We start from the raw sequence: 12190 nt of genomic DNA on the forward strand, positions 1-12190 counted from the left end.
CGACTCTCGGCACTTTCCGGCTGTGCCGCCATGAGATAGGGGTACACCTATCTTGCAAAATATTATTACATGGCAAGAGATAGTTTTCCCAGGTGTGCTATGGGCAACTTCATCGCTGCGTCATGATAAGACTGATTTGACACAGATATACTGGTATGCATACTCTTCTTCTAAAACATTCGATCTCACATTGCAAGATGTACGGATTGGGGTGACGCTTGTGCAGCTGTGGCCCCGCCTAGTTGACATCTGGTCTCGTAAGCCCTGACCACCCGGACATGCGTGTAGCCTCTGGCTCGTGTTGGATTCTACCTCGCAACGCGGAGGAAAAGTGTTGGGCGGTCCTGTACAAGTGTGTTGGCTTGGCAAATCTCATTGTCAAGGGTTGCCGAGACCAAGGTTACACAGATGCAATTCGTTCTCGATTCACGTGATCATTCTCGAGACTTGTGATAATGTTGTCAGAACAATAGCTAGTCCTCAGCTAGCTTGGGGACCGATGACTAATTGATGCATCAAAATCAATAATCAATCAATAATAGTTGAGCGTAGGGAAGAATTGTAAGAACACCTGTTTGGCACTTCCGCCCTGCGTGATCGGGAGCCGCACTTGGTCGACTCTAGGAATACTTTCGTCCCTGAAGGATCGATATCCAGAAAAATAGGTTAAAATTTTTGAGTTCGCAAACGATATTCTGATTGCACATTAAGTAAGCCTAAACGATCACATTTTTGATCTATCAATGAAGCATGAAGGATCTATAAAAACTGGCTCTTCGAAAAGCAGGCAACAGGCTTCCGCTGATGCTGCGGTCTCCGCGCGGCATCCCTGCTAGGATATCCGCTGGCGGATACATATCATTAACAACATCCAGCGTGCCAACATGCTCCAGCAAAAGTCTTACCGTGATCTTTAAAATTTGGGATAAATCGAAAACCAAACTCCCGAATCCTCGCCTTGGCTAGGATGTCAGATTATTTCGTAATTTCTGCGGGTATCAAAAGTGCGTGCGTATGTGACGTTGAGGTACCTATATCCAAATAAAATAAATCGGTGGTATATACTTGGACGGTTTCAAAGGCGTGGCTGCCATAGCTTGTCTCTCGTCTCAGCTTGATTCGATGTTTTTCTCGACATATCCGACTAACGCCTCCAAAAGATGCCTCCACTTCAGGTCGCGAGGCTGTTCAGGTGGCTGGTCATGATACAGCCGTATTTTATGCACTGTTGGTGTATGAACAACACATCTGGCATCCAACCTGCAGATGAGCAACGGAGGGGTAATACCTAATAATTTCTGCGTGGTGGGTGGGAGCTTTGAGGCTGAGAGGAACTCTGGCTCACCGCAAGGCGAAGGCGTTCACGCATCCTTGGATTAGATCCCTCGAATTGGCATTTAAAAATTTTTTGGGACTTAATCTCTTCCTTCCTCTCGTTTTAAAATATACCCCTCGCTGGGAAGCAGCATATATCCCTTCGCAGCTTTATTATTCATCGTCAAAATCCAGCGATTAGCAGCTTGAACTCTCCCAGTATTTAAATGATTGTTTGGCCGACAAGCTAGGAGGCTGTTAAATTTTAAGATTTAGCGGCAAGGCGGGGTTCCGTATCGCAACTCTATCGTTCACGATGTCAACAACCTCAAAGGGACGCGAGGAGTACACGATAGGATGGATCTGTGCTCTGTCAAAAGAACAAACGGCGGCGACTTTAATGCTAGACGAAACCCACCCAAGCCTAGATTCGAAACCACACGGCGACACGAATGCTTATACCCTAGGATCCATCGGTCGCCACAACGTGGCTATCACGTGCCTGCCCCTGGGATACTATGGCACAAACCAAGCAGCTAAGGTCGCCAATCACATGAAACGTACCTTTTCGTCTATCAGGAGTTTTTTCCTTGTAGGGATTGGAGCGGGAATTCCGGGCAAAGTTGAATTGGGAGACGTTGTGATTGGCACAGAATGGGCTCAATGGGATTTCGGCAAAACGAATCAGCATGGCATCTTTGAACACACGGGGAAAGAGTGCCGTCCGCCTCAGGAGTTACTATCGGTGATTCAATCGTTGCGATTACGGCATGAGCTCCAGGGAAAAACAATGATACCTACATACCTCGATGATCTGAAGGCAAACCATCCGAACTTAGAGGCGGAATATACATCAATCGGGGACCCTAAAAAAGCCGAGGTACACTACGGCTTAATCGCTTCCGGAAACCAGGTTGTCAAAGATGAAAAGCTTCGTGATTCGATAGCAAAACGCCTTAACGAAGAAGTTCTATGTATTGAAATGGAAGCTGCGGGCCTAGTGGGAATCCCCGCTATTGTTATACGCGGCATCTGTGATTACGCTGATTCAAACAAGAATGACGAGTGGCAGGAATATGCTGCAGCCGTCGCTGCAGCTTGTACAAAGGAGCTATTAGGGGTCATAGTACCGGCGACGGCGATTGACGTACAGGTACGGCAGAAAGAGTTTGATGAAGGTGAGTGTTCTTGGGACGGTCTGGTCTTTCAGCAATGGTCTTGGTTCTTTTGTACGAAACTAGGCACTGGAACTTGGACCTGTCCCTGGAACTTGAGACTATCTGTAACGGTTAGAGGTAACATAAGTTCTAACATCAAATAGCAATTGATAACCTCACGAAACTTAAGAAAAACCTGGATGGAGAAGAAAATCGGAAAATCTTAGACTGGATAACTTCAATTGATGACAGCTCTCGGCATAATGACACCCTCAACCGACGGCAACCGGGAACCGGCGAATGGCTTTTAAATTCAACTGAATACCAAAACTGGCTGAATACAGCAAGGGAGGTACTCTTTTGCCCTGGCATTCCTGGCGCGGGTAAAACGATTCTGTCATCGATTGTCATCGATCATTTAATTGATCGCTACTCTTACAACCCAGCTGTTGGTGTCGCGTACATTTATTTCAACTACAAAGTGAATGCCCACATCACAGTGGATGAACTACTGTCAAATCTACTGAAGCAATTGGCACGGACTCAGGATCCATTATCCAGCTGTGTGAAAGATCTATACGACCGATGTAAGGGTATCCGGCCTCCACGAACGGAAATTATCAAAGCCCTTGGCGCCGTCGTGGCCTCATACTCAAGAGTTTTCATTGTCGTTGATGCCCTCGATGAGTATGAACGGTGCTCAGAATTTCTAGGACAGCTATTTGAGATTCATAAGAATTACGCATTAAACATTTTTGCAACCTCACGACCTATTCCAGAAATCCGCGGTATCTTTGAAAGACACGAGATCAGCTTGATGGAGTTGGAAATACGGGCATCAGAAGCAGATATAATAAAATACCTGGAAGGCCAGATATTACACTCAGGGGGGAACATCGTACGTAAGAACAAGACAATAGTTATAGATAAGATCTCGAAACTTGCTCAGGGAATGTAAGGCCCTTAAACATCCAGCCCTCAACACCCACCTCCTTTCTCTGTCGTTCAGATTGCTTATATACAAACTATGAGCCCACCATAATATAGGTTCCTCTTAGCGCATCTCTGTTTCGAAACGATAAAAACCTCAAGGTCGCTTAAGAAGTTAAACGAAGCCTTAGAGAGTTTTACCGCCCAGGGGAAGTCCTCTGCCAGTGCATACGATAATACGTACCAATCCATTATAGAAAGCATTCAAGAATATGGAGACATAGTATTGACGGAAACAGCTTTTCAAGTTTTGTCTTGGATAATCTGTGCATCAAGACCTCTTACTAAAGCAGAGCTCCAGTATGCGATCGCAGTAGAACATCCGGACGAAGCATCCGAAATCGATATGGCGAATCTTTCCGACGTTGACGATCTCGTTTCATACTGTCGGGGCCTAGTTACCATCGACGAACAGAGCAACATCATAAGGCTGATCCATTATACAATGCAAGAATATTTTGAACGGACTAAAATGACCTGGTTCCCCAACTCCCATAGCGATATTGCGAAAATATATGTTATTTACCTTTCACACGATACATTCAAATTGGGGCCATGTTCAACCTACGAAGAGTTTAAGCAGAGGCTGCAGTCAAACGCTCTATACAAATATGCTGCAAAGAACTGGGACTACCATATCCGAGAATCTACAAATGATGTTGAGAAGCCCCGCGAACTTAGCACGAATTCTGACGTCGATTGGTTTACGAGACGAGTTGAGATGATTGAATTGGCTATTAATCTTCTTTCGGAGGAGGATATACGATTGGCTTGCGTCCAGGCTATGTTCACCGCGAGTGAATATGGATTTTACGGCAGAGAATCCATAGACCGGGTGACAGGGCTCCATGTTGCATCACATTGTGGGTTAACGCTAGTAACGAAAGTAATGTTGGCGGGCGATGGAGTAGATCTGGAGCTTGCAGATAATAGAGGCCGTACAGCGTTATTGTTCGCAGCAAAGGAGGGGTACGAAGATATCATGCGGGTTTTAATTGACAGCGGTGCGAATCCGGAGGCGAAGAATAGTTCTGGCGAAGCGGCAATTTCACTTGCGGTCGGAAACGGGCACGAAAGCATAGTGCAAATGCTAATAGGGATAGGAGTAAACCTAGAAGTTAAGGATCATCGTGGTCAAACACCACTGTTTATTGCGGCGCGAAATGGGTCTGACAGTATATTTCGTCGGTTAATGGAAAGCAAAAGCGATATAAAGGCGGTAAATACGGAAGCACAAACGGCACTAATGGCTGCGGTGGAACGGGGCCATGAAATGATCGCAGAGCTGTTGATAAAAAGCGGGGCAAGCGTGGAGGCGAAAGATAAGAACGGTAAAACGGCACTAATGGTTGCGGCGGGGGGAGGCGGGAAGGATTTCGTAGAGCTGTTGATAAAAAGCGGGGCAAGCGTGGAGGATAAAAATGAGGATGGTGAAACGGCACTCTGGGAGGCGCTTGGTTATGGTGAGTGGGGTGCTTTAAGGATGCTGATGGACCGAGGGGCGGACCTGAAAGTTAAAAATAGGCTGGGTGAAACCCTTCTAAGTCAGTTGGATTACGATGAGGATAGTGACGATGTCAGATACCTCATCGAAGCCTTAATCAACTGGGAAGACGAAGACAACTACCGAGAAATTATGTTAACTTCGGCAGCCTATGGGTATGAAGATACCATCAGGCTTTTGATGGAAAAGGGAGTGGATTTGACAGCTTTCGACGGAAAAGATGGCCAACAGTTATTACGGAACGCGGTAATAGGTGGCTATGCCAGTATCGTTGGGTTGTTGGTAGATCAGGGAATAAATCTGGATCAGTACGACGATTTATTTGGCGGAACACCACTAACGTTTGCGGTAGAAGAAGGGGACGAAAGTGTTGTCAGAGCACTGTTGGAGAGGGCAGACCCAGATGCTCCAAACGATGATGGGACAACACCTCTTCAGGTAGCTATAGAAAAGAAGAAACAAGGAATGATTAGGATGCTGGCAGAGAAGGGGGCGACACTTGATGCCAGTTCGCTATATATGGCATTTAAAAGTCGCAATAGGGATATCATCAAATTTTTAATGGAGAACGGGGTGGATTTGCAAACCAGAGATATCAAGGGTCGGACAGCGTTGTCGGTGGGGGTAAGTGGTTATTGGCTCTATGATCAAGATACGCTTGAGCTGCTTTTGGAGCATGGAGCCAACCTGGAATCCATGGACAACCGTCTTCAAACTCCGCTATCGATCGCAGCTGAAAATGGGCACGAGGACATCGTCAGGTTTTTAGTAGAAGAAGGGGCGAACTTACAAATGATAGACGAGGAGGGTAAAACACCGCTCCAACATGCGATAACCAACGGGCACGAAGATGTTATTAGAACATTGACAGCAAAAAAGATTAGACGTGAGTACTAGCTGCCGCCCATTTTACATTAAAATTATGCTGCTGGCATAGTCTAGTTTAGACGGGCGACCGAGTAAATTACTCTGATCACCTTTGAAATCTAGTTTATAATTTATAAATTTATTTATTACAATCCAACAAGAAACCCAGCAAATTCAAGGGGTGTAAAACACACATTCGGTGGTCTATCATGAATTCGCCAGATGCTTCCGAACGTTGGACTTGCAGCATTTATGTAAGCAACAATCCAAATAGCAACATAACTAAACCGGTAATACTTAGCAAGACGGGGGTTGACATCAACATCAAAAAATCGGGACAAAGTGAAAAATTCGAATAGAATAGTTGTATTTGCCCATTATACTGCTCCTGTGGTTAGAGGTATATTGAATTGTTTCGACTTTTAAGCTCCTATGATTTGTCTGATTTCTATCCTTTACTTCAAGATTGAGAATAACCTACGATACATATTTGCAGGCAATATCAGGGGAGCAACGTTACTTCAACCTAAAAGATATAACCACGGTAGCTGTCAGGCCCTTAGTGCGGAATTCAGAAGACGGTGTTCCCTTCAGCCACGAGTTTGGGTTGATACCTATGGGCCAGGTAGAATGAATAATGAACTACTACATGTTTCATGTAAACACGCAACATGCATAGTAAGCGATACGTTTGCGGTTAATTAACTTTGAGGCACTTTTAGGTTGCGGTTCCGTAATACTGCCATTTTCGGCCGGAGCTATACGGTTTAGTTGATTATGATTTTTGGGCGGTGCCATATTTTATTCGAATATATATCTGATCAATTGCTCGAGGCAGATATAATCCTGGTCTGGAGGCATAATTATAATCAGATAGTTCGAACAAACACCCTAGATTCACATACAAAGCTAGCTTGGTAGAGTAGTTGATCTGTAGGATTTAGAGTGAATACTTATAGCTAGGATCCGCTGAGAACGGCAACCTGGAAGGAAACTTTTAAGTAACCTAGTCGGCATTTGACGTGCAGCCGATATTCCGGGGGCTTTGCTGAGGTCTGGAATCTGCACAAAGTAATACGTCGAATCGGTATTCCACACCAATGTAAACTAGCCAAAGGATTCTACCCTTCCCTGCTCTGTGACCTATGAGATCAACATTGCTTTTACAACCTTCTCTACCCAAGCTGTCTGTGAAACCATTGAAATGTTCTTTTCGTCATAGATGGCTTAGTAGCAAAAGTACGGTGGCCGGGAAATAAATGTAGCAACAAACATATATAAGCCAAGTGAGGAGTACTCCCGTCGAACGCAAGCCAAATTGTTAGCCCAAAAGCATGCCGTTGATAATAAGGTGATCAACCTAGAAACATCAAAGGCTTTCCCCGAAAAGTAATTTATTTATACTTCTTTGATAATCTTGGGCATGGTTATAGACCCATATCCAAGCCAACCTTACCAGGGCGCATACGCAAAATGAAATTTTGCCCTTTCAAATTTTGATAGTGGATATGATACCTAGCCTGCTTACTGGTAAACCCGGAAACTTACTATATTAATCGGTTTAGTTATTGTCCTTTTACAGATTTGATTATCAATTTGTCGATTACTCTGGATATAAGCCTTGAGTACGGCAACGGGACGAAATATCAGCCTACCTAGCATGTAACCGCTGTAAATAACACTCATATTAATATGCTTGGCTCAAGTTTTGAGATAGAATGCCTCGTGGAGAAGAAGAAGAAGCTAAATCTCTTATTTCGGTTAGTGATGGTAGAGACCATAAACTAAGAATCAGAACCAGCTTTAGCCTCCCCTTGTAGGGATAATGAGTCACCTAAAAGATCTTCTCAAAGCCATATCAAGGGTATTTATACATATACCTATCTTTAATACCACAGTTCGAACTTGATCATCCTACTCAACCATCCATTGTATGACATTTGCACTCCCACGCCGCAATAATACACCTTGAACCCCTCCACCCTCCAGAAGGGGATTTTATTCATACCACGGATACATATCATACGACCTCAAGTGTCAAACATCATCGAGAAGAAGACCCTCGACGGAGATTGTCAAAAGCCGTTCTTAGCGCTTTGAGACTCAGAAGAGCTATTCCCTAACACGGATAGCTCTGAGGGCGACCGATTGATGATCCTAAAAATATCTAGGTTGATTGGCGTGTCAGGTAAAGGAAAAGTTGTAATATTTCCTGGTCAAGATCAGTTGCAGAAACTGGGAAGTGAGATATCACCAACCAAATCGAAGCCCGTGGGCTATAAGTGCGCCCCTCCCACCTTAGTTAGGGCGTTGATATGTTGTAAACACTAACGCCAGCGCAGATACTTCCAATATACGGCTCAATATAGCTATAGTTGGAGCCTAGGTGCCTCTGTCCAATTGAATAGCATGGGTATCACACTATCGGAATAAACCTACCAGGGGCTTAAACTCCATAAAACTTCACCACCGTCTTTTCTCCATGCCATTGAAAGCCTCATCAGTGCCACGCCTTCAGATGAATCCAACACCGAATTAGTTTTGGGTTGGTGGAATCGAGGAGGTTTTTCTTCGTTAGGGCTAGTTTACATGTGCGCTAGTACTTTTTCGACTGGGGAGAAGATAAACTTTCGGAAGCACAAATAAAGAGAGCTTTGGAAGAAACAAATGTTGATGTTAGCATCGGGACGGTTTGTATTCCCCAAAACGTATCGATTCCTCAGCTATACAGATCTGACGCTGCCGTATGGAATATGGAACCAACATCCGCTGGTGGTTACAGCAACTGTGCCTGCCAGCGCATCGGTCTTCATTATCACGTGACTTTCCTGTGTTACACATATACATTCTGGGATGTGTTGACATATTACAACCCATCTTAACCCTTTTTCAACCTCCTGACAACCCCTGGTACCCCCTGTCTCCTACATTGCAAACCGCCGGGAACCAAAGCCGTCAATTTTGAAAGTTGGTCTTGTAGGGCTGAGTATCGACAGCGAAAAGACAGAATGGATAAACCATCATCATCATCTTCGTCCTCGCTTCCAACTTCTTCCTTACCCCTTCAACAGCGAGATATAAGAGCCTATATGATGCAATCGCGGAAACGCAAAGCCTCATCTGCGGGGGAAGTTGACACGGTTGGAACCATAAACAATAACAGCGATGATGGTGATACCCACGAAGACGACGAAAATTCCAATACCCCTACAACAGCATCTATCGACCAGAGCTACTCACTTCTACCACCATCCAAATCAAAACCATCATCAAAATCACACTTTGTCATTTCAATTTATACTCGTCACGTGGAATCTATCCTCGCTGGTACCAAAACGTATGAGTTCCGCAAATACCCTCTTCCGGCAAGAGATATGTGGATCTACGAGACGGCTCCCGTGAGCGCGATCAGGTACTATGCCGTCATAGCTGCACCGTGCCGACCAGGGGAAATTCCAGAGGACCAGTTACACATTGAGCGGAATCGCCAATTCAACGATGGGCTTTCGGGTACCTTGGTTCCTGAGAAAGCAAAAAAAAAACCGCGGAAAGAAGTGAACTGGTATGCTCACCGAATTTTAGAGGTCTGGAAACTCAAAGAAGCGATGAGCTTGAAGGCCCTGGTAGAGAAAGGATGGATAGGAGGGGCACCGCAAAAATACGCCTGGCTGGATATAGCGAAAATATCCGACGTGAAAGCCGAATCATCTAGGGTTGAAACATCGACCTAACCAATGCCAAGCGGTTTTACACAGCCCGCTACGATTTGAAGGTGATGGCTCCCCCAATGCAGATATGAGCCACCTAGGGTAGGGTCTTGGTGGCAGGTAAAACGGGGACGGTTAAAAGATATTAGGAAATATGTAACCAATCATCTTTTAAGAAGCATTGAACTAAACTCCCCGAGGTCAGCTACCTACTATACGCATTGTAATGAACAATAAATCGTAGGTGCTCAGTCGGATTTCTCAGTGATCATAAGACTAGAAAAGAACATGGAAATAAGAGCTACCGTAGTACAATATGGAGTAAGCCCGAGTTACTCCCAAAAGGGTGATACCAGAACTACGGACATGTATTTAAAACCAACCAACCCGATCTGTAAATTCTTCCCATCCACCTTGCTATCATTTCCCTTTTTCCACCTCTTTAAGAGACTCCCGTTCACTGTTCAATATTTGAAGCAATTCTTGATGGATTTGATATATCGTATAATGCCGAAACAACCGCTTCGGTTCATTTATCCACCTTTCAACCAACTTATACAAAGTACCAATCTTAAACCCAGCAGCGCAAAACTCGCGGAAGTTAAGCAAGTATGAAAGATTAGACAGACGAAGATATTCGTACGCATCCGGCCGAACGTAAAGACTCTTCGATATCTTCGCACCACTCCAATCCATGATCAAAGGCGTATAGACCGTGATAGGCGTGCAGAATCCCTGGAGTGGCCTCAAGACCATTTGCTCTGCATAGAAACCAGCATAGTCGGATCCCTTGATCTGAACCCAACTACTGACAGGATCTTGAGCAAAGAGACGACAACGAATGAGGCCACGTAATGGAGTATTGAACTCAAGGAACTTCAAGTCTCCATTCTCTAGATCAATCTGATAGCTCCCATGGACTGGACACTGAAACTTGATCTGATTCCCGAAGTATTCATTTCGTATACCGTGCTTGTCCGCCAGACCGCAATCTGGTGTTGGGCAAGCATATCTTATTCCCAAAGTCTTGTAACGTGGTTCGAGTAACGGTGCGATCTCAACACGGCGGGCGACGATGTCTTGGAGGATCTCTCGAAGGTGAGGGTCCTGGAGTATGTCTGTCTGTTTTCTTACCCGGTACTCAACACCACATTCTGCACTCAACTGCACGAGGAGCGATTCAAAGTCAGAGTTTGACTCGGTGGCCTTTTGGAGGTACCGAAGACTCTTTTGATAGACCACGTCGTCGTATTTGGTAGTGGTTGGCGAGTATGGAGCGGTATCCACCAGGTCTAGTGATACCCTTACTAGACGGGACCCTTGATGTTTTTTCAGGCCTTTAGCTACAGCAAAAGCGGTCGAAACATTCGTCATATTCCCGATATGGGGCTGCAGTTATACATGGATAAGGATAGCTTGTTAGTCATAATAAGGATTAGAAGGCTTGGGAAATGGCTGATAAATACTGTTTAGATTACATACCGACGAATTTGGCTGAGCTCCGACAAAAACATCGATACAGGGCTTTCCATCCCCGATCAACTGAGTGAGATATTCCAGCAGACCGGATTGGAAGTAATACGACCCCGAACCGAGGGGGTGATGGGAGACATTATCGTGAATTATAAGATTCGTATTCATTGTTCAAAATGGTGTATATATTATAAATCCGGTGTCTCTCGAGAGCTCAAGGGATATTGCAATCGTGCAAGGTGGAACTGGTTAACTAGTTTCGATTTCGTGCTAGCGAATTTTAAGGTCCTTGATCAGATCTGAATTTAAAAGCGGGGTCGTGTGCCTTTTCGTGTAGCCTTCTCATGCGTGCAATTTGATGTCGTAATTATTCTGGAACTCCATAGACCGAAGGCTGAGGAAATTTGGAGGGAATTATGTAGGTGTATAGGTAGCTGCATGGAACCAATAAGCGACATGGTAGCCTCCCCTCAGGGGTGCATCTCTGTCTCGTGTCGAATATTGGGAGCATTCCTCGCCAGTAACAGAATCTTATACCACATTATCTCCCTTGCTCCGCAACCAATTATATCCAGATATCCTATGGTCGCGTCGTGATGTTAATCTGAAATCCAACTCTTGCCATATATGCATATATAATCTACAACGCTGTCCAAATCACAGTGGTTTCAAAACTCAAGATCACGGGTATCCTGTATCATCCTACAAATTTACATCTTAACAGTTCCATTCATAATTTCTAACACAAAACGCCTTCCACCATTTCTATTGGCCTCGGGACCAGGCACAGCATATCACCGCGATTCCACTGTAAGAAAATGCAGCATATCACAACACAAAACGGCTATGGTCTGCCAACGGTACCGCATTTAGGTTAATTCCATTTTAGATATATGCAGATATAGACTGTCGCATGATACGCAGTCTCAGTTGTAGATGAGAGATCGATCTCTTAGGTCGGCTCCCCGATGAACTCCTAAGTTTAAAGTGGCAATAAAATCGTAGAAAGATCGAAATTATGGTGCCTAATCTTCCGGGTCTGGGTACGAGACAAGTATACAATTTGCACAAATATAATATATCTCTTGATAGTTGGCATTTTTCGCATTTCTAGCAGATATTCTATATCCATAGTGATCGGTAGGTACGCTTAATTAAGTAATTAATTAAGTACTTAT

General features: G+C 44.6%; 3 protein-coding genes across 3 annotated transcripts; 2 read left to right on the plus strand and 1 right to left on the minus strand.

The window, feature by feature from the left end:
- Window positions 1-1630: 1630 nt before the first annotated feature.
- AOL_s00006g572 (uncharacterized protein) lies at window positions 1631-5862 on the plus strand (the record flags this gene model as incomplete). The annotated part of the gene is made up of 3 exons (XM_011119881.1): window positions 1631-2492; window positions 2636-3425; window positions 3519-5862. 3 exons carry the CDS (start codon window positions 1631-1633, stop codon window positions 5860-5862), a joined length of 3996 nt encoding a protein of 1331 aa, XP_011118183.1.
- A 2978-nt stretch (window positions 5863-8840) lies between these two features.
- AOL_s00006g573 (uncharacterized protein) lies at window positions 8841-9563 on the plus strand (the record flags this gene model as incomplete). Its single annotated transcript, XM_011119882.1, has 1 exon — window positions 8841-9563. One exon carries the CDS (start codon window positions 8841-8843, stop codon window positions 9561-9563), a length of 723 nt encoding a protein of 240 aa, XP_011118184.1.
- Window positions 9564-9959: 396 nt separating this feature from the next.
- AOL_s00006g574 (uncharacterized protein) lies at window positions 9960-11180 on the minus strand (the record flags this gene model as incomplete). Its single annotated transcript, XM_011119883.1, has 2 exons — window positions 9960-10928; window positions 11022-11180. 2 exons carry the CDS (start codon window positions 11178-11180, stop codon window positions 9960-9962), a joined length of 1128 nt encoding a protein of 375 aa, XP_011118185.1.
- Between the last annotated feature and the right edge of the window lie 1010 nt (window positions 11181-12190).

This window comes from Orbilia oligospora, assembly GCF_000225545.1.
Source record: "Orbilia oligospora ATCC 24927 unplaced genomic scaffold scaffold00006, whole genome shotgun sequence".
Classification (NCBI taxonomy): Eukaryota; Fungi; Ascomycota; class Orbiliomycetes; order Orbiliales; family Orbiliaceae; genus Orbilia; species Orbilia oligospora.